At 42.4% G+C, this 22256-nt stretch overlaps 1 protein-coding gene across 4 annotated transcripts; it reads right to left on the reverse strand.

Moving 5' to 3' along the window:
• Positions 1–524: 524 nt before the first annotated feature.
• il6st (interleukin 6 cytokine family signal transduce) lies at positions 525–22256 on the reverse strand. Of its 4 annotated transcripts, none has more exons than XM_074617994.1 (16): positions 22120–22256; positions 21618–21701; positions 19967–20275; positions 18803–18959; positions 16942–17099; positions 16634–16788; positions 16138–16300; positions 15596–15678; positions 13342–13591; positions 10794–10964; positions 9210–9311; positions 7420–7566; positions 7183–7323; positions 5924–6020; positions 5594–5675; positions 525–4137 (listed from the first exon to the last, which is right to left on the reverse strand). In XM_074617994.1, exons 2-16 carry the CDS (start codon positions 21691–21693, stop codon positions 3526–3528), a joined length of 2703 nt encoding a protein of 900 aa, XP_074474095.1. In that variant the 5' UTR covers positions 21694–21701; positions 22120–22256; the 3' UTR covers positions 525–3525. The 4 variants fall into 4 exon arrangements, with proteins under 4 accessions (XP_074474095.1, XP_074474094.1, XP_074474098.1 ...); XM_074617993.1 differs by having other exon boundaries at positions 22116–22253; XM_074617997.1 differs by lacking the exon at positions 19967–20275.

Here is a 22256-nt window from a genome sequence, read left to right on the forward strand (position 1 = left end):
CGTAATATTACGACTTTTTTTCTCGTAAAGTTATGACTTTATTCTCGTAATATTACAACTTTTTTTTATCGTAAAGTTATGACTTTATTCTCGTAATATTACAACTTTTTTTTATCGTAAAGTTATGACTTTATTCTCGTAATATTACAACTTTTTTTTATCATAGTTATGACTTTATTCTCGTAATATTACGACTTTTTTTCTCGTAAAGTTATGACTTTATTCTCGTAATATTACAACTTTTTTCTCGTAATATTATGACTTTATTCTGGAAATCTCAGATTTTCTTTCCCTCAATGTGGCCCTAATACTCCGTAGTACATTTGCACTTTGGCCCTCACTGCATTAGACTTACAGTATATACTATATACTTAGACTATAAGCTGTGTGTAAGCTGTATAATGTTTTGCGGCTCCAGACATTTTTTTTTTTTGTTCTTTTCCTGGTGGGAAAAAGGCAGCCAGATCCTTTGTCAGACAATTATATAAGTCTTAAGCACAATAATGCCAGCTGACATCAACATATCAATTAAAACATTTATTTCATATTTAATAATGAACATCATTTAGAGCATTCCAAAACAGAGAAAACCTTTAACCTTTGTCAGCATGTGATGAAGTTCTTGACCTCTTTGAAATAGTGCTCAACAACACAACATCTTGTCCCTCATATATAACATGACATTTACTTTATCCCATGGATGTAACACTTTGCAGACAGGCTGTATTTTGCCTTCAGTTGTATTTTCTGTTAAATGCTTCTGTCCAGAGCTCCAGAGCAGTGAAGCCATGAAGAACCAGGTCTCATCCAGATCACGTTGTCAGGCCACTTCCCAATAATTACTCATCAAGCTGATATTAGTAGAAAGTGACATTCAGTATGAGGTGAGTGTGATCAGAGCACAGGACCAGAGCACATTCTAGATGACGTTTGAACACTGATGAGATGAAGGTGAGGAGAAATGAAGAGATAACACTTGCTCTGGAACAGACTGTGGTGAGAGGGGGGGTGGTGTAGGAACACTGTAACCAATGTTAAATCTGGAGCTGAACTGGAGCTCCTGTTGCTTCTATAAATGAAATGAACATTAAAGACCTTACATAAACAAATAAAACAGTGAGTGGAGTGATCTTTAAACTAAATTATGTCACATGAGCAAGAATATATGTATTCCATTTTTGCTTTTTTTCAGTTTTCAAGGCAGTTAAAGTTTTTTATTGAACATGCACTGACATCATGTTCATGTCAGTGTGAACTTACTTGATTACATTCATGTGCACTGTATATACTTAAACTGAAAACATCCAATGCTCAGGTAGTGAATGTAACATCCATGCAGAGGTCAAACCCGTCCACAGGAGGGCGCTACAGCAGGAGGCTGCTCAGACTGAAACATCCTGGATCTGCCTGCTGTAGAAACCCTTCACTCCTGAAACTCTGCTCCACACTTGTTTCACATTTCAGGAGACATTTTGAAAACGCGACATGTGACATTTTACTGTTCATAAATGTGTCGAGTATGTTTTGGGCATTATTTGACTATAAAGATGTGGCTGTGTCAGTTTATCCATGTGAGTGCAAAGCTAGCAAATTACCGCAATTACAAGCTCCAATTACATATTATACAGTCCTCTCCCAAAGCATCCCAAACTATTTATACTGAAGTGTAAAAGACATACTGCTTCAAACAATGAAATGAACATTTGACATTAAAGTGGCAATAGACAACTTTTTAACTTCCACCCCACCCCTAACATGTTGGTGCCGCAGTCACAAAGACATTCAGATCACATCCCGTGTTCCTCAGAGCCTACTAGGCCATCCAGTCTGCTGCATTTTAGCAGTCGTCGACTACTCACAAAAAGTAGTCCACTAGCCGATTAATCGTGAGAGATATATCTTATATTTCCCCTCACCCAACAACAATGATCAATTCTCATCAAAAGGTCTCAACTACAGACAGTAAAGGTAGGGTGACCATATTTTCAAACCCCCAAACCGGGACACTTAAGTGTACCGCACATTCATGCATGCGCGTCCACGCGCGCACGGGCACGCGCTAATATGCACGCACCATAGGCTTAGCAAGTAGCAAGTACCAAGTACGCCATCAGGATGGCGAACTTGGTACACCTGTGGCACATTTGAGCATGGAATGGTGTCAGAAAGAAGGTATCATTATAGGGGGGGTGCATTAGAGGCTGTGACAATCATGATTTATCACATTCACTTTCTCTCCCTTTAATCACAGGACTATCCACCTCATGACCCACTGACAGTTTGGGAGTCCTGTAGAGAGTTTCCCTCAGAGGAAACGTGTTGTTGTCTGGACCTCCGTAAATTATTTTTCAACTTGTTTCGTCTCAGGCTATTATAATTATAATTGTGGAGTTCAGACGACATTTTGGCCAGGATGGAGACACCGTCCGGGTGAAAGATGAAACGGACGGTCCTGAAAGAGTTATAAGCGATGCGCAGAAGGAACTGTGTAGAATAATTAATCAAAACGACACGTTTGAAGTGCACATAAGCACTGAGGGTTCTGTGGATCAAAACTACACTTAATGTAACCAGCGGATATCTGTTGTGTCCGTGTGTAATTGTGGCTTGACCACGTGTAACATCACTCTCTATAGAGACTGCAGCGGTGCGCTGTGCTGCCTCTCTGTATACTTATCTCATGCGCACAAATTAATTAATGAGTGGAACATGATAAACGTCTATGTGAGTATAATATTATTATTTTAATTGTAGTGAAAACCGGGACAATTTGTTAGTGACTGTTGAAAACCGGAACATTTGAGTGTTTTACAGATGTGTGTCGGGACTCGGGACACGTCAGCTTGAAACAGGGACTGTCCCGGACAAACCGGGACGTCCGGTCACCGTAAGTAAAGGGGAGGGATGTTTATAAATGAGCCATTCTGATTGGACTAAACCCAGCAAGCTTGTCTGGGCTGGAGATGCTGTTGGACTCTCTTGCAGGGAGAGCTGGAGGCAGAGCATCACATTTCCTGCATTCTGGTGAATTTTTATGCACCAATTTATGGTGGAAATCTTTTTATTTATTTGTAAAGGAAAACGCAAAATTCCGACGGTAGATGACTCAACCTGCAGCGTGCCGTCAGTGCTCCTCCGGTCACAGAGACACCCCCGTGATTGATTCCCAGTACTACTCAGTGTAGAGTAATCACCGTCCACAGCGTGGGGGTCTTTCCCTCCCCTCTGGGGGGAAAAAAAGCGCTATCCTCTTCCTGTTTTTGGTTGATGCACTTCCTATGTGCCGTAAATTGAGCCTTCATTTTCCCGGGAGAGATGGTGCCCAGTTCAGAAAGACTTGCGTAGTGAAAGCGAGGGAACCAATGGAAACGCTGATGGTGTCGTTACTCTACAGCCGTTACATTATGTGATCAACATTTACTTCATAATGAGAAGTTCAAGAGAAAAAAATTTGTCTATTGCCACTCTAACAAAAGGCACAGAACTATTCACATAGATGACACATCTATAGGTCTGTCTGTGTTCTCACTGTGGCCTGTAGCCACCCAGCTGAGGCTTGTAGCTGGAGCCCGGCGCTGCCGACTGGCCGTCTGTAGGCGTCATCTGCTCAGAGTCCTCCTCCAGGGGACAGAAGTCCAGAGGCTCCAGCACCTCCTGCTGCTCCATCTCCAGCTGGTGGATGTCAGCGGTGTTCGTGCCGTCTCCCTTCCCTGCTGTGAAGCACGGCTGTCGGGGGAAACGCTGGGACTGTCTGCTGCCCTCCTGCAGCATCATGTCTGGGTTCTCCTCAGAGTCTAGCAGGGGCTGCGTGGACTCGGACCGCGAAAAAATAGCCTGCTGGGGTTGGGAGTTGGGGGTCTGACCCTTGTAGCCGTTGGAGGCCACCACCGAGGAGTACTGAACGGTGCTGGCCGTGGTGTCGGCCATGTCGCCGCCCTCGTCGCTGTCGGACACGCTCTGGCGAGGTGAAGACATGCAGGAGGAGCCGCCGATGCCGCTGCTGTGCTCCTCGGACAGATACTTGTCCTTCTTCAGAGGCAGACTGGTCTTGTCCTCCTCAAACACACATTTGCCGTCGCACACATCCACATCGAGCACGCTGATGCCAGACAGACAGTTCTCCTTTGGCGTCTCTGCCTGTAGAGGACAAGTTGAAGAGGAAAGTCTAATTAGAATCAGATGTGGTATGTGGCCAACAGAAAGAGCAGTGACGGTGTGGTGAGAAGAAGGAAACATGTCTGTATCGGCGTGCATCAAAATAACCATTTATCCCAAGGAGACGACAGGAGATGTGCTCCAGTATTCAGCGGGACTATATGAAAAATGTAACGGAGGGCATAATCACGTACTCCGACATAAACATGTACTTAACATTTCAGGCCCTGAATAATATGCTTAGAGTTTTTCTATAGAGACTTCACAGTCTACCCTCTCTGATTTCAAAGACTGGGTTAGAAACACCTGTCAGTTTAACACGATGCAATGATCACACGGTTGAAGCAGTCGAAACAGTTTCAGCACTAAGTGAACATTAGAAATTTATCTTTCTCATAATGACACACACTGCCACGGCATTATTGGCTGTCAGCTTACCATCGTGAAACTAGAGGTCGGTGTGTTTTATTAGCACCTTTTAAAAAGGAAGATGCTCTAAAGGCTGAGCAGTGAGTATCAGTACATAACAATGGTTAATCTGTTCCAAAGCTTTACAGTGATCTCTGAAACTCTCCCTGTCCAGTAGAGATCAGCCGAAAATAGATCATAACAGCACAAACTAGGGATGCACCGATACCGATACCAGTATCGGGTATTGGGTCCGATACTGTGCTCATGTACTCGTACTCGTAAAACGGCTCCTATACAACGTCCCCGATACCACTTTACGGTGGTGCGCCCGACCCCGCTGGGCCGGGATCCCACCTCAGCCGGCACGCACCGGCCCTCACTTTCATTGCGCCACGGGGTTTTGCTTACACCCTCTGACTCGAGCACAGTCCGCCCCGGTCGACAGTCGCACCGGGAGCAGGGGGCCGTCCCTGGCAGGGAGAGAGGGCGTAGCGGGCCTTTTGTCCACGGTGCGGCGAGGTCCGGGCGGGGAGCGCTGTAAAGCTGCGGCCGCGAGCCACCTTCGCCTCGAGCCTTTCCAAGCCGACCTAGAGCCGGTCGCGGCGCACCGCCTCGTATGTGGGACTCCCCAGCCTGCCGTGTGTCGCTCACACCCTCCAGCTGGCTGTTAACGAGGGTCTTTTGGCACAGAGAAGTACTCGTATCGGTACTCGGTATCAGCGAGTACCCACATGTAAGAACTTGTACTCGGTCTGAAAAAAAGTGGTATCGGTGCATCTCTAGCACAAACAGGACCGGAGTAGACAAAGTTATTAAACTAATAGTGTCCTTTAACTGCTGTGAGGTGGCGGCGGTCGGTCCCAGAGCTACTGGGTCGGCTGCACTAATGAAAAGGAGCTGGAGAAAAAATGCTTTGGGCAAACAAACCTTCTACAGGTTAGACTGTTAAAGGTTGTTGGTTGACAACATGTTAAATACTGTTCATGTTGTCACCCTCGTGTGTGTCAGATCAAAAAGAAGTCCTCACTTTCAAAGGATAATCAGGAGACCAGGTTCCAATGGTGCTCTCTCCGGGGTTGGGGATCTGAGGCCAAAAATTCTCCTTGATCCTGTGAGAAGAGAGGAAACACCGAGGGTTATACATCAGCTTAGAAACCGCCGTGGATCCAAAAGCTTAGAACACCACTAGAACATCTTTCAAACATCTTCATTCACAGAGTATCTGAACTATTCACCGCTGTCCGTAGTCACACTGTGCTCTAAATGAATCAGCTCATAGGACCACGTCTGACACATTCATGGTGAGCTTCAAACCCCGCTCTGAGAGCAACAGCTTAGGTGTTCAAGTGGAACTTACACATTTTTCTTGTAGACGCAGAGCAGCATGGTCATGAGAACAATGAACAGAAAGCAGAGGCTCACTCCGATCACAATGCTCTCCATCTCTCCTGGCGCTGGGGGGGGAACACAGAGGACATTTAGAGGACCGACAACAGTCTTGTGCAGCTAAATAAAATCTTTTTGTGCATGTCTGGGAAGGAATAGATCACAAAACAAAGCGTTCTCTGCTGCTGAACTAAACACCACAGGCGGTTGAGAGGGAGCAGTATTTCAGCTTGTCATATAACCTCACCAGTGGTCTGTACTACGAAGCAGGATTTGGCGTTAGCGAGGTAACTTCAGGGTTTTCCGTCTTACAAAGGTGGATCACTTCTTACAGGGGTAGATCGCTATGCTGTGGGTGTTTACAGCTTTGAATTATGTTTCTATATTTATTTTTTGACTTGGTCTTGAGTCCGTTTCACACCGCCGGAGACGGGGACGCAGCTGACGGGGACGCCTCATATGTACTAAAGGGCATAAATAGGTGTACATTTATTGAAGCTATTTATATCTGGACGACTATGTCTGACTTTTGAGTGTTCTGTTAAATTAATAAATCTGTTCATTTACACATGAGGATTTTTTTCTTTTGCCAGCTGTCCTTCCTGCATTTGGCAGCTTCAACTGTGTTACTTTTAGTCTGGATTAAGTGTTTAACTTCTTCGTATTTGTCTAATATTACAGTTTACTCTTCCTTTGTAAAATGAGCCGCTCTGAATGACAGAAGACTTGTCCATGTTAGTGATTGGTCAGATGCTGCAAACACCGCCCCGTTTCACAGCCAGACGGAGAAACCCTGGGTTAATTTACTGAGTTGATAACCACCTCCGTAGGACCGCTTAGCGGGATCTCGTTTGTTAGGGTTAGTTAAATCAGATAACGAGAAGACACCCTGGGTATGTTGAACTCGCTTGTAGTACGGGCCTCAGATCCTCTACATCCCTCATTTTGACACATCCTGTTTATGCAAATGCCAACAATTCCAACCCAATCCACAAAAAAAAAAATTCTTGTAGTATTACATTTTCCTCATCGTATTATGAATTCATTTGTAAAGAAATATTAAAGCTTATTTTCCTCATAATATTCGGACACTTTTCCTCTAAACTTGAATTATTGTGAAATGTTTTAGATTTTGTTGTTGAGGTATCACTGAGCAGTATCAGTATGCTGGATGCTTCTGATATTGTTTCACAGTCTAATATCTCTATGGAACATCGTGTTATCACTCACCATATTTCAGAGTGGTGAAGGAGTGACTGCTGCTGTTGGTTGAGCCTCGGACGGTTGAAGCCCTGATCCAGGTGTCATACTTGGTGTTGCCTGTCAGTGACTTCAGAGTGTATGACATGGCGTTACCTGGCACGATTATTTCTGCAAATGAGCAAAACAGAAATCAGCAACTAAAGATGGCAGTCGGGGTTCTGTCAGGATAACCACGTCCAGCTGGAAGTGTAAAAAACGACATACCGTGTGTTTCAGTTCCACATTTGTAGAAGATGGTGTAGTTTGTGATGAAGCCTCGCAGACTGATTTGGGGAATCTCCTCCCACTCCAGCTTCGCCTCGCTACGTCCTGGTTTACCATTCAGTCTGATGGAGGGGACTTCCAACGGAGCTGCAACCAACACAGCAACATCATGTATGCTCATCATACAACTGGAACTGAATTCAAATGGTCTGAGAAGTGAAGCTAATGCGAAAGTGTCTTAAACCTGTATTCTCTCTACCAGCCAGCAGGGGGCGACTCCTCTGGTTGTATAGAAGTCTATGAGAAAATGAGCCTACTTCTCTCTTGATTTATTATCTCAGTAAACATTGTAAACATGAGTTTATGGTCTCAGTCGTTAGTTTCAAGTCTTCTTCAATACAGCATGATGTTCATCGGTGTCAGGAATCGCAACTACCCCCCCCCCACGGCTAGACACTTTAATGAGTATCACGGTGCTAATGATTCCTTGTTATGCATAGAGGGCATTGAACATATTAAACCGCTGGTCAGGGGGACACAGGTTACAAAAACTTTACCAGAGGGAGACTTTTTGGATCCATCGACTGGATGCCTTAAAGTATCCTGGTCTTAATGAGGATATAGATTTTACATGTTTTCTGTGAGTAATAATAAATACTAAAAACATTATATATACTTTTCTTTTTCTGTATAGGCTCCCATGTTTGCTTAACAGCCTCTGTTGCAAAGTAGGAGTTGTTTCATTAATGAAGGACATGAATTACATGTTTCTGTGTTATCCCGTTGATATTTTGTTACATTTTGTAATATTATGATGATCATGTGACTGCCTCCCATTGGTTGTTGATACCATACAGGTGAGGCCACATCTGCCTTGTCTGTTTGTCTGTAAGCCCTGACGAAGACCTACAGTGGTCGAAACATGTTGGCTTTTTAAATGATTTAGCCACGACAATAAAGGCTTTTTAATATATTCTCTTCCTTTTTTGATATTTTGGAGTGCCTGGATTGCCTTCCTGTTTACAGCATGATGTTCATTTAGTAAATGATGGTCCCATTTAGAGTCAGATAGACCATAAAGCAGGGGATGCTTTAGGGCGGGGCTACCTTGTGATTGACAGGTCGCTACCACGGCGTTGTCCGGTCTGGTAGTTGTCTGTGTTTTCTTCTTACAACTTTAACCCTTTCACAGTGTGTTTTCTGTTCATGAAAGTTAATTAGAACCTTTATGGTTGCCCGAAAATGTCTTATTCAGTGTTCAGTTGTTCTTAGCTCCACTCTCTCGTCTCACTTCTGGTTGTAAAAAAACCAAGACGGCCAAAAACCAAGATGGTGACGGTCACAATGCCGAACACAAGGCTTCAAAACCGCAGTCCACAAAGTCTATGATTCAAATATACAGTAGACGACTTTATACTGATGATTTTTGGCAACATCTCTGGAGGAACTAGTTGAAATCAACAACTCGAAAACTGAAATTAACAATTGGTCAAATAATCAATTATCTATCAATTGTTGTGCCCCACTCAGATTTGATGTTTCCGTGCATCTGAAACATTTGCTGCAGCCAGAGGACACTGTTGCACAGTTTCACTGAACAGAGACGAACATGGAATGAAAGAGCTGCTGATTATACTGCACAGTCTCTCAGACACCATAAAAGAATGAATGTTTGTGTCTGCAAATTATATTTTTATAATTCAAATTTGGCCTGCTTTTAATATTCACAATACTTCACAATACGATGGTTTACTACCGACAGCTAGTCAGTGATCAGTGTGTTATCGTACCTGCTTGCTCCAGGTAGGCTTCTGTCCTTGCTGGCTTCCCGATCCGTCCAGAGTATATCGGATACACGGACACGTTGTAGCAAACAAACTTCTCCAGGTTGCCTAGATTTGACATTGAGACCAAGAGTTAAATTTAATGTTAGTTTAGTGTAAAGCATGTAGACTCTTTTAAAACCTATAGATTTAGAGTTTCAGTAAAGTCATATTCCACCCAAACCTAGCTTTTGAGTATGACTCACTCTGTAGGCTTCAAAGGTGACTCCGTCTGTCATTAACACATTTTCACAGAGGTAACGCAGTGCAGACGTGCACTAAAAACAACACCACCGTGATGAAAAAAAATTAGAAGCCCATTCATTCAAATAAACTCATTATCTATCAAGAACGGATAAAAAATGAATAAATCAATAAATCAATGACTCAATAAATAACTAAATATGCCATTAAATGTACCAAATGTAGCCTTTAATTAATTGATACAATTTGACATAAATTGATATTTCTGTCTTAATTTGCTTCCTTATTTATTTACCTTTGTATTAATTCCCCTATCTACTTTACTATTAAATTTCCCCTTTTATTTATTTATATTGACTTTTAAATGTATTAATTTTTTTTATTTTGCAAATCATTTTTATTTATTTTAAATTTATTTTTACATGTATTTATTTATTGATTTGTGCAGCATTTCCCCTTACTTATTTCTGTATTCTTTTCCACTATATAATGTATATAAGAAAAAAACAGAATTGAAATTGGCCCCATCGTCACCGATACCCGATCCAGCTACGTGAGTCAATATAGTTTAAAAAAAATTTCTTTAAAATAAATAAAAGAGAAATGCAAAAATAAATCAAATTTCAAGAAGCAAATTAAAAGAAAAATATCCATTTATGTCACATTTTATCAGTTAATTAATGTCCACATTTATTTGTAATATTATTTTCGCTACATTTATCGAGTCAATCAATCATTTATTTATTTATTTTTGATTTTGACAGGTTCCATCCTCCATAATTACCTGCATGTTACGATTAAATCAAATTTCCAATATCACAGAAAGTTCATGTTCCCACCTCTAAACAGGTCCAATGTGTCTTATCTCAATCAACGGTGTTTTCTATTGAGGTACCTAGAGGCATGTCACGTTCCTCTAACATAGCTTGATTCAAGGCAGCATTACTGAGTGCTTCCATTTTCATTCCCTGATATACAGGAGTACACTCCCAACATGTCCTGTTGTATTTATAGGAAGCACGGGGACTGAGACACCAGCAGGGGGTTTGGGTTGAGTGTTTGGATGGTTCATGCTCAACAAATGGTTTGACAAGTTTCTATGAATGTTCAGACTGAAAACTAGGACAACTTATTGTTGGAATCTATTGCAACTGTGTACATCCAAGCTGACCACAGTCCACTCTCCACCATAGATCAAAGTACACAGCTTTTTAGAGCCACTTTACACATCTACAGAGGGCGAGTGGTTCATTCTCAGAGAGGACATATTTTGGGTGAAATATCCCTTTAATGGAACTCCTATCACAAACTCCACTCAGTTCCTTCTGTTTAGAGGAGAGAGATTACCTTTAATGGCAGTGCCATTGATGTTTCTGTCCACCCTCTGCCAGTCAATCTGACCGCCACTAACCCACTCCACCACGTACTCCGACAGAGCCGAACTGTTGGAGAGTTTCCATTGCAGCCACAGCTGGCCTCCATGGGGCCACACCTTCAGCCCTTCAACTGGGGGAAACTCTGGAACACACACACACATTTGATATCACATTATTACTCAGAGAGCATTCACAGGTGTCTATTTGCACGTGATGAGACAAGACGCAGCAGCAGACTATAGTCCAGCCTACTGCCGAAAGCTCGGCTGCTCTCAGACAAACAGCTGTAGTCTCTGCTCTGGACTGATGGTGTGTTGTGGTAAGCTTTGAGAATCGCTTCATTAAGTCTGCCATGTGGTACAGCAGGATATGGTGTTCTATCATGCATGTCAATTGGAGAACAAACACTGAACAAAAATAGAAACCCAACACTTCTGCTTTTTCTCCCGAGTTGAAATAAAAGACCTAAAAATCTAATTTCTCTCAAATTGCAGTCACAAATTGGTCAAAAACATCGTCAGTAAGCACTTCTCCTATCCTCCTGACAGGTGTGGCATATCAAGATACTGATTCAACAGCATGATTATTACACAGGTGTGCCTCGGGCTGGTCACAGTAAAAGCGTTTCTATTTTTGTTAGGGGCACCCTGACGGTCTCCGGGAGTTAAGGCCGTCCTCGGTTTCCTGTCCAGCTGGGAACCTTTGTTGCATGTCATACCCCCATCTCTCTCTCTCTCCTCTCATTTCCTGTCATCTCTCTCTACTCTCCACTTGAAAATGAAGACATAAAACTCAAACAGTTCTTAATAACATAGCCCAGGTTGAAGGAAACATGGATTTGGAGCACTGCCCTGGATTCAGGAGTCTTTTTGTCTTGTTTATTAATATGATGTACCCCCTGCTACACTCCTCCTCACCAGCATATGTTTATACTGCTGGCGCTGTGGCTTCTTGATAGGGCTGCACAATTAATCACTATTTTATCAAAATCGCAATATTGGTTGTAGGCTAAATGTGAGTCAAAATACCATTTGAGATGAAATATGGTGGTGCTGCAGAGATGTCCTGGCCTACACATCATATTCAACAGGCTTAAGAAAACATCTTTGTTTGGTACAGATCCCGCAACAATCACACCATAATCAATATGTTTTTCAATGAAAATGAGAGTAATGTTGAAATGATCCCTCTAATATTGCAATATCAGCCAAAATAATCGCAATTAGATATTTTTCCAAATGGTTCAGCATTACTTCTTGAGGTCCAGGTATTGACATTACCGCTCAACAAATAATACGGTCCTCTTCCACCGACAACTCCTCAGAGAAAGACTAGAGTCATTCCTTACGGTAGCTGGGATGAGCCCGTATTACTGCTAGATAGGGATGTCAGGAGAACCGATACTTTGGTACCAAGTCGATGCCAACATTCTAAAAAAGTGACGGTACTCTTTTTCTACAGTACGCTTTTGCTGCGGGGCTCCGCTGCGGGGTCTACCTGGCACCGCTGCTCTGTGCACACCGGCTGTGACGGCTTCGTCCACCTCGCGGCGATTACCTCATTAACGTTATGGTTCCCTTATAGCATTGAGATAAACGTGAAATATTGCAAAATAGGTGCGTTTGTTTTTCACTTTGACAACAAATCCTCTGCCTCCTGCTCCTACTACTCTGAGCTGATGGACCAGATGCGTTCACTGTCAGTATGTAGCGTCCGTCGTCTGACTATCGATTGATAGCATGCCGCCGATACGCCAAAATGAACAAAATGGGTCAATTCTTTTTATTTATTACTTAAAGGCTACATGCCTCTGTTTATTGTAATGTTCAAATGTTTTTAATAAAAGAGTACGTGTTGAATTACAGGGGATTTATTGTTGTTTTTGTTCGAATTTGGTATCGAGAATCGTGGAAATTCACTGGTATTGGTATCAACTACTAGATTTCTGGTACCGTGACATCCCTAGTGCTAGATACGACATATGGCAGTGGTGTACAGTGTTGCAGCATTGAACATGATACATGCAGTGGTTTAGATTATACATTGCAGGTGAGCCTTTAGAGCAGGGGTGGGCAAACTTTTTGGCTCAGGGGCCACAATGAGTTTTAAAATTTGACAGACGGGCCGGGCCAGTATCGGATGGATGGAGAGTGTTTGTGTGAACTACTATAAATTACAAGTAAAAGCCATTAACTAAATAGTAAAGAAAACTTACATTTAATTTCAGTGGGAACAGTGTCGTTGGTCACCCTTTTTTGCCAGTGCATCAAAGTTTGGTGTCAGTTTGGTTGTGGCAATTCTAAACCAATCCCACCTACTGCGCACAGAGGTTTAAGGGAAAAACAGTAAATACCTGCCGGGTATTGCAGGAAAAAGGCAAAATGAATGCGGTCTTTACTATAATTTGGACAATTTTGTACCAATATTCGACGGGCCGGATTGAAAAGCCCAATGGCCGTAGTTTGCCCATACCTGCTTTAGAGTGCGGCCTATAGCTCAGAGTCGCCGTGGACACCTACCATGTTCTCTTTGTGAGACGACCAACGACGCCTCGGTAGATTTCCCCACAGAATTGACAGCGGTGACGACCACTTTAACAGACTTCTTGTCAGCCAGCTGAATCTGTTTAAGGACAGTGATGGAGCCTCTGTCTGAGCTGTCTGACCTGTTGAATCTCTCCGGCTCCAAACTTCCATTCTTCACATTCTCCTTCAGGCCTTGAATCTTTACGTCGAACCATAATATCCTCCCGTTGGCAGGCACAGGATCCTGACGGGACAAATCACACACTGTATGTTACCTTTCAGCATCAACTCTGCAGAAACAATGTTTCCTTAACAAACTGGGATGCAATTACCGCAAAGAAAGCAGTCGGTATAACATTGTTTTGGTTACTATTAATTATATGCCATTATGCACTGTGTGTTCATTTAAAGGATAAGGCTGGCCCACAATTTGAAATTGTTCACTCCTTTATTAAACAGAACTTCATTGTCCTCCGAAATAAAAACACATTCCATCAACACAATGAGTGTTTGAGTTCATGCTGAAACAACTCTGACACTGAGTCATACTGTGAAATATAACCAAATGCATTTCATGTGTTTTTAATAGTTTTTGTGGGCTACCCTATAGTTAACGTTTTGACGCGACGTCCGTTCTGCACGACGTGATTGGTTGAAGCCTTTATTCGCGGTGCGAAAGCTCACAAAAAATGGATCATGTTCTGACGACTGATAAAGCTTTTTCGCCGCGTAATATTTGTGTTCTGTGCGAAAGTGTTCACGACAAAAACAGTTCTAATAAATATACTGACGTTGTTGTGCCCAGCTCGTTCAGGAGCATAACAAAGAAGGGAAGTCCACACAGTAACCGTTTAAATAAGCAAGTCAATTTATTAAAGATAATTCAACTGAAGCCAAATAAGGTCAATAAAGGGTGTAAAGTCAGTAGTCAGTAGTGAGGTGTGGGTGATGGGTGCTGTGAAACTATAATGCTAACCTAAAATCCCTGTAACATGAAGGATAACTGAAGATAAACCAAACCAAGCAAACCAAGCTAGGAGCCTGAAAGGACCCGCGGCAGCAGCTGAGTAACATGAGTCCACAGTGAGTCCTCTCACAGCGCTGCGTCTCTCATGTTCCAAAGGATAATCTGGAGTCAGTGTGGACTTATGGTATGTGTGGCTGGTATGTATTGTCCATGTGCACATCACAACCTAGAATGGATGTCTACTGTGGCCTAGTGAGATCATACCTGAGTGATCGGATGTCTGCTCTAGCGTTACGTGATTAAAAAGAAAAAATGGATATTCATCAAACGGTGTTAAAATAATCTGTTGTAAAATATTTTTCCGTGAATTCTGAAATTCCATGACTTTTCCAAATTTTTCCTGAGTCTAGTCTGCCTCTGTACGGAGATGAAACTGACAACACAGCTGATATGATCTCATCTTTAATATCAACCATCTGTGACTGGTCATGTGACTTTTACTGAAAACTGTTTGATAAAACATTAGATGAAGTGTATTCTGTTTAGGGATGCACCGATACCACTTTTTTCAGACCGAGTACAAGTACTTACATTTGGATACTCGCCGATACCAAGTACCGATAAAAGTACTTCTCTGTGCCAAAAGTCCCTCGTTAACAGCCAGCTGGAGGGTGTGAGCGACACACGGCAGGCTGGGGAATCCCGCATACGAGGCGGTGCGCCGCGACCGGCTCTAGGTCGGCTTGGAAAGGCTCGGGGCGAAGGTGTCACCGGTGCGGACAGTCCTTAGTGCGCCCCAACCGCGTCGTGCCCCCAGGGCGCGGCTCGACCCACGTAAAAGGCGCCAGGGGTCTGCGGCGATGTCTGCAACCCACCCGACCCATCTTGAAACACGGACTAAAGGAGTCTAACGCACGTGCAAGTCAGAGGATGCAAGCAAAACCCCGTGGCGCAATGAATGTGAGGACCGGCGTGCACCACATGAGGTGGGATCCCGGCCCCGTGGGGCGTAAGCATGTGTGATAGGACCCGAAAGATGGTGACGAGAGGTTAACGTCACGCTGCTGTAAAGTGGTATCGGTGCCGTTGTATCGGAGCCGTTTTGTGAGTACGAGTACATGAGCACAGTATCGGACCCGATAACCGATACTAGAATTGGTGCATCACTAATTATGTTCTCTAACATGTTATTGATTTTGGTGTTTTATGTTTTCCAATGCAAACAGTAATATTAGTATCATTAGGTGTGACAGTTTTTTTTACCGTGATGTGGGTATTTACCTTACTAATAATCTGCACCCGTCGGTCATTTATGCTGTCACCCTCAGCAGCGGTTCTCCATAAATCCGGTTTACCTGTTGGTCCTAGGCCAAAGAGAAAAAAAAAGGAAACAAAATCTTTTAGTTTATCAAAAGAACAAAAAGGAAACTCCTCACGCTATCTCTTCCAAATCTACAAGTCAACATTAAAGTGGGCTGGGCAGACTCTTCTCACCATGTAAATTCACATTTTAAATAGTTTTGCCGTTGCACTTGGGGCTGAAAAAACATTTGTACAAATTGTCATACACCTGCCTGCACACTGTGGCAGTCGAGCCAAACGTGGTGCTTTCTTTGTGCACAGTGCACACCTTCATTAGACACTGACGTCAGTGCTTTAAGTACTGACTGAGTGCAAGGAAGGTCTCAACGACTCAGGACTCATATTGTGTCCGTCAGGTATAACAGATATTAAACAATACATTTATCAAAAGTCCATCAATTGTCTTTGAATGCCATGTTGTATTTGGGGGTCAAATGCTTAGTGAAAGCCATAAAACTCACGGTCCTCTGGTGTTCTCTTGGTAGCGTTGGTACTCCAGTCGCTCCAGTGACCGTGGCCCTCCTTATGGTGTTTGCAGCGAACCTGAGTGACATATACTGTGTCTGGCTGAAGTTTCTGGAGTCTGAAGGATTGTATTTGTCCACGAGTGTCCGCAAGAGGTACCTAAAGGACATTGAACACATCATCTTTTATTGATTTTGTCAACTAATATTAAACATTAAAGTTATAGTCCTTAAGATTCCAGTCCCGGTTGATGTGCCGGCACCTGCGATGGTTACTGGTGGTAATAATACAGGTCCCATATTTAGTTGTAAATGCATCGACCACAATATAATAACAATAATTAATGGCCATATATAGTCTAGGTGTTATTGAGCATGAAGGCTCACTGACAAAACTGGGACCCTTAAATGGAACCACCAGCCTTAATATCATTAGTGCCACCTCTTTGAGAAATGACTGAGAGGTAGAATGAGACAAACATACGCTACTTACATAAGTCCAACTTTGAGATCCATTTGGGCAGTATCTTATTTGATATGTTAATTTCACATATACTTCGGGAATAGGGAGAGTCCAGTTTATCAGGAGGGATGTGGGAAAAATCTTCTCTGAAATGACTTTGACATTTGATGGAGGGTTTGTTTTCACTGCAACAAAAAGACACAACAACTTGTCAAGAACATGCGAGATGGCGATCATCAATCATCATTACTGTCACATTTAGGTACATGTTTTAGACTAGAACAAGCAGACAGAAAGATGCAGACCCTACTCATACAAGATTACAACATTTAACTTACCAAACCAGCTGGCATCTTCATTCAGATGCTCAGACTGTATTGTTCCCAGTTTATTGCGTGCCTCCACCCAGATCTCCAGATTCATATGATGGGGGAAAGTATTCCGGAACGTCACGTCGGCTCTGTTGTTAGGTGTTGGCACATTATAAGGCGAGGTCCTGTTGACAAAAGATGTTAATACCATTTAGAGGAACTCAACAGCAAGGCCCACACAACAATACATACAGATGGAATTCTTCCAAATTAAACACTTTTCACAATACGCTATATGAAAGAAATTGAATCCAATGCTTTGACATGAATGACACAAATATGAGCCCCTCTCAGACATGGAATCTGTAACGCTGCTGGCTTCATCTGTCTGTTGATGAAGAGCGGTAGGGATGGTTTGAAATAACACCAAGGAAGAGAGCAGTGGTTGTAGTTGAATTATCTCTGTGGCTTCACTGACGATTACCGTCAAGAGTTTCATCATTTATGACATCACTTCCTTTTTCGAGTGCGTGGCAATTTTGTTGAATGGAATTGAATGCGACCTTCACACACCCCGTCCACACTAGATTTTGGAAGGATGAAAAACCTAGCTACACTGGCCTCTGTGGGTTCAAAGGTACAAGTCTGTTGGCCACGAGCAGCTAGAATGTATGCATGTTACTATAGTGACTCAGTACATCACTGCTGCACAGGCTGTGGATAAAAAGCCTGGTGTCACCACTAGCTGGCAGGACAAGCAGGATGGCCAAACTGTCAGTGTTTCCCCTATATTCATATTATAAGCAGAATTATGAATGCCGCTGCTAAAACTCCTCTGCTCTCTGTTTCACCGAGTGCGGGCTGAGCCCGAGGAGAGACAGGTGAAGTGAAGATAACGTTGTCTGTACCGGTTACAAACGGGCTCGGTAGTGAACATGCTGACGGATTCAGTGTTTTCTGGGTTTTTAAGCTGAGCTAGACCAGAGAATCTTCAGTTAAAACAGACCCTCGTTGTTCTCTGTGAAGTTTGCTAGAAGTGATGTAATGTATGCAGAGTGAGCACTGCACCGGACTCCTTTTAAAAAAAATCATATGGTAATTTAGGAGCCAATCTGGCCTTGTGTGCTCTGATTAAATTTGTCCGTTAACACAAAATACATCAGTCATAATTTAGTTTGAATGAAAACTCAACTCCTGGTGTTCTTCAACACTGTTTTAGAAGAAGCAAATAACAGAAGGAACAGGCAAAGCGTTTTTTTCTTTTTAAATAAGTGCTGTGCGGTGAATCTAATTTATGGCGATGTGAAGAGTTACAAAAGTAACTGATAAATATCAAAGTTTCCATCCGCTGCCCCAAAGCAGTCAACCTCAGAGAAACACTGCTGCTGTACCACCTCCAGATATGGTCTGATTGACAGATGGTGGTCTGGCTGATCCAATCAGAATGCATGCATTTACACCTGCAGTAAGATGTGTTTTCCTGATCCAGATACAGATCGCATCATGTCAGATATACACTTATGTACTAACTACACTTTGAATCCATTAGGCAAGTGTTATGGAATGAAATCAAATGTGACAATGTCTTATCTATTCTGATCGCCTGCCAGACAGTCTACAGAGTGAGAGTGTGTTTGAAAGGGGCTAAACAGAAATGAATATATTCAAAAATCAGAAACTACAATAAGCCATGACAAACGTTAAATTACCAAGTCTTCCATACCAGCAATAAAACACCTTGACGATAACAGAACAATTTGAACAGCTTCACTTAATTCCACCATGCTGGGATGTACCAAAACAGAAAGGTTGGCAAAATGTGCCCACTGATTATAAACTTCTAAACAGAACAGGGTATGAGGCAAAAACATCTCGGTCGTATACTCACGCCGGGAGGACCTCAACGTGCAGTGTGTATGTTGTAGGGTCTTCTTTGGTTTGACGTCCTACTGGATCCCACTTACAGCTCAAGGTGGTAGAGATGTAATCTGAACCTGGAACCTGAACTGCCTCACAGGACAGATTCTCAGGCTTCCCCGGACGATCTGACATTGACACAAACAACACACACACGTCTTATATACAGTATACATATACAGTATCTATATACACTCACCGGCCACTTTATTAGGTACACCTTGCTAGTACCGGGTGGTCTTTTGCTGCTGTAGCCCATCTGCTTCAAGGTTGGACATGTTGTGCGTTCAGAGATGGTATTCTGCATGCCTTGGTTGTAACGAGTGGTTATTTGAGTAACTGTTGCCTTTCTATCATCTCCAACCACTCTGCCCATTCTCCTCTGACCTCTGACATCAACAAGGCATTTCCGTCCACACAACTGCCGCTCCCTGGATATTTTCTCTTTTTCGGACCATTCTCTGTAAACCTTAGAGATGGTTGTGCGTGAAAATCCCAGTAGATCAGCAGTTTTTGAAATACTCAGACCAGCCCATCTGGCACCAACAACCATGCCACATTCAAAGACACTTAAATCCCCTTTCTTCAGCAAGTCCTTTTCTTTTGCCATGTGATTGGCTGATTAGCCATTTGTGTTGACAAGCAATTGAGAAGGTGTACCTAATAAAGTGGCCGGTGAGTGCATATCTATATCTATATAGATATAGATATAGATATGGATATCTATATCTATATCTATATATATATAGTCCAGGAAAAATGTCCCCACGGGGACAATAAAAGTATATCTTATCTTATACATATTTGCTCAGGTTGTTTTAAGCTCAGATTCAGCCTACATTGTTCTTCGTTAGCCACAGAAAGTCAAAACAACAAAACACACTGGAAATACTATATGAATTTATATTTGCCCACAACTATAGTAGGTCAAAATTAAAACAGGGTGTGGGGCTGTGCGATCCCAGGGATGTTTAGAGCAGACAGTTTGGGTAATAACTGCAACATCTGCCCTCATTTACAGTTCTAAAAACTGTCTGTAGTAAAATCTGATCACAATTAATAGAAAGAATGATCAAACCGATAAGCATTAAATACAGCGGGTTATAGGTTTTAAGTTCTGACAACAAAAACTTACAGAGCTTGGTAAGGAAGATCCCGTGAATAAATTTGCCTTTGTTCAGGGCGAGGTGGGGCGACACTTTCTTGCAGAGGCAAAATAACCATTCTGAATTTTCACCGGTGACGAGGAAAGTGACACTGAGAGCTGATCCGTTGATCTTGGTGTACTGTTCTTTGGGTATCGTCGTCTTAGACAGATTCCAGTAGAGGTCATCTGCTGTAACTTCAGCTGTGTTGATGATCATGCATGTCGCCGAGAAGTTAGTCCCAATCTCTAGCACTGGAGACTGTGGGGCTATCACCAAATGGTTGTCACTTTCCCAAGCTGAAGGAGAGTAACATCATGTAGGTGCATCAGAAAACAGCGTCAAAGGAAGAAAACGGTAACGCCTGCACACTTACTGGCGCTACCTTTTTCTGTCATCTTTTGAAGATCAACAAAACAAGATACACTATAATTCAATGTTCAGAATCAAACTCACCCTAGTGTGTGATAGATAGATAGATAGATAGATGCTATCTGTTGACAGTGCCATGAATAATGGGCCATAGATCTACTAACATGTGGAGTTTAGTAGGGCAGTTAAACATGCCGAGAGTAAGAAGCTTTTTCTCATGTATATTGACCACTTTTCTGGCAGAATGATTGAAGTAATCATGATAGCCATTATAATTATAATGTGTAAATAGTTTGGAACATGATCAAAGCACAGAGAAAATTAGAGCATCTTATTAAAATCCTTTTTTTTCTGGGGGAGGACCCACTGGATAAAGTTGTTCTATAGACCACTCCTTGTTTGGTTACTCCACAGGGTGTATGGTTAAATGCTGTCTTCAAGGCAGACATACTGTACTGACTGATGTAACTAACAGCAGGCTCTAGGCTATTAACAATGGTTCCATGTGCCATGCCAGTGAGCCTACATGTACAATGCCAGAGCCCTTGAATTGAAGCATCTAAGTTGAATGCAGCCATTATTAATGTTATTAGTTCCACCTGTTTCCCTGCTGTGACATGTAAAAAAGATGTTAATGGTAACGTTAGGTCATTGTGTCCTCACCAAGGCAGCAGCAGATGTGACATTTAAAATGCAGACAGTGATTTAGAGAAATAAATAAATACATAGAGTCAATGTTTAAGGTCCCATATTGTAAAAAGTGAGATTTTCATGTCTTTTATATTATAAAGCAGGTTTAAGTGCTATATATATATACACTGATAAACTATCAAAACGCTCAATATACGGAGAAATATACACAGACCGTATTCAAAAATTGCGCGTTTGAAACAAGCCTTTAGGATTTCTGTCCATTTGTGATGTCACAAATATACATATTTACACGGTTTTGAACGTAAACATACTAAATGTGTCCCAGTTTATTTCCTGGTGCAGTGTATGTAAATAACATCAGCTGACAGGAAGTAAACATGGACCCAAGCTGTTGCCTAGCAACGCAATTCCGCTGCAATTCCATTGAAATACACTAAAACGGAGCATTTCAGACAGAGGGTGAATACAGGTATATTCAGGCAGACAGTATGAGGAAAATAATGTGTTTTTTGAACATTACAGCAAGTAAACATGTTCTAGTAGAAACACAAAATACAAGTATGAACCTGAAAATGAGCATGATATGGAACCTTTAAGCTGTAACAGGGTACTGACCTCCTCTAGCAGGGACCGTTAGAGCTGAGGCGAGGCAGGCTGCCAGCAGCAGCTGGAGAGCTCCTCCGGACACCATGATGATGACTAACCGGGAACACAAACACACAAACACACAGTCAGACTGGAGGAAAAAAGGTCCAAAACATTACAAACTTTAAAAGTCTCTAACAAGTCCTGGATGTCACGTCGAGGCAGACTAATCGGTTGTTGATCAGATCTGAGCATGTTAATGTTTCCACCTCATCTGTTCTCTAATCATCATGCTGACATACTGAGGTTAACGCTACAGAATAATATGATTATTATTATTACTCACGTTGTTAGCTGACTACCGTAAAGCAGCCCAGACAGACGGTGGTAGCGTGTGGCTAACTAACCACGTAGGCCTGCGTTATGGAGGAGCTAACCCTGCTAACGCCATGTTGTTTCCGCACAGGTTATTACTCATGTTACTAAAGATGAGTATTACTTAGTTTAATAAAGATCAGCATTACTTACCTACCTGGCTTCACTGTTCTCCCTGTGTGACCGCTGTTAGATCGATACCATCTTTATGTTTTACTAACAACCTGTCTTTATGTTTCATTTGCGTCACTACCGTGCCAGTGTGGTTCTGTGGTAGAACAAGGCCTATGAAAG

Source organism: Sebastes fasciatus, chromosome 19 (assembly GCF_043250625.1).
Source record: "Sebastes fasciatus isolate fSebFas1 chromosome 19, fSebFas1.pri, whole genome shotgun sequence".
Lineage (NCBI taxonomy): Eukaryota > Metazoa > Chordata > Actinopteri > Perciformes > Sebastidae > Sebastes > Sebastes fasciatus.

Coding starts and splice junctions, on each gene's coding strand:
- il6st (XM_074617994.1), bottom strand. CDS start 21,693: ATGGTGTCCGGAGGAGCTCTCCAGCTGCTGCTGGCAGCCTGCCTCGCC. Junction 17,100..18,802: donor CACGTTGAGGTCCTCCCGGC/GTGAGTATACGA, acceptor TTTTGTCAACAG/GACCTCGCCTTATAATGTGC. Junction 16,301..16,633: donor GATCTCAAAGTTGGACTTAT/GTAAGTAGCGTA, acceptor AATGTCCTTTAG/GTACCTCTTGCGGACACTCG.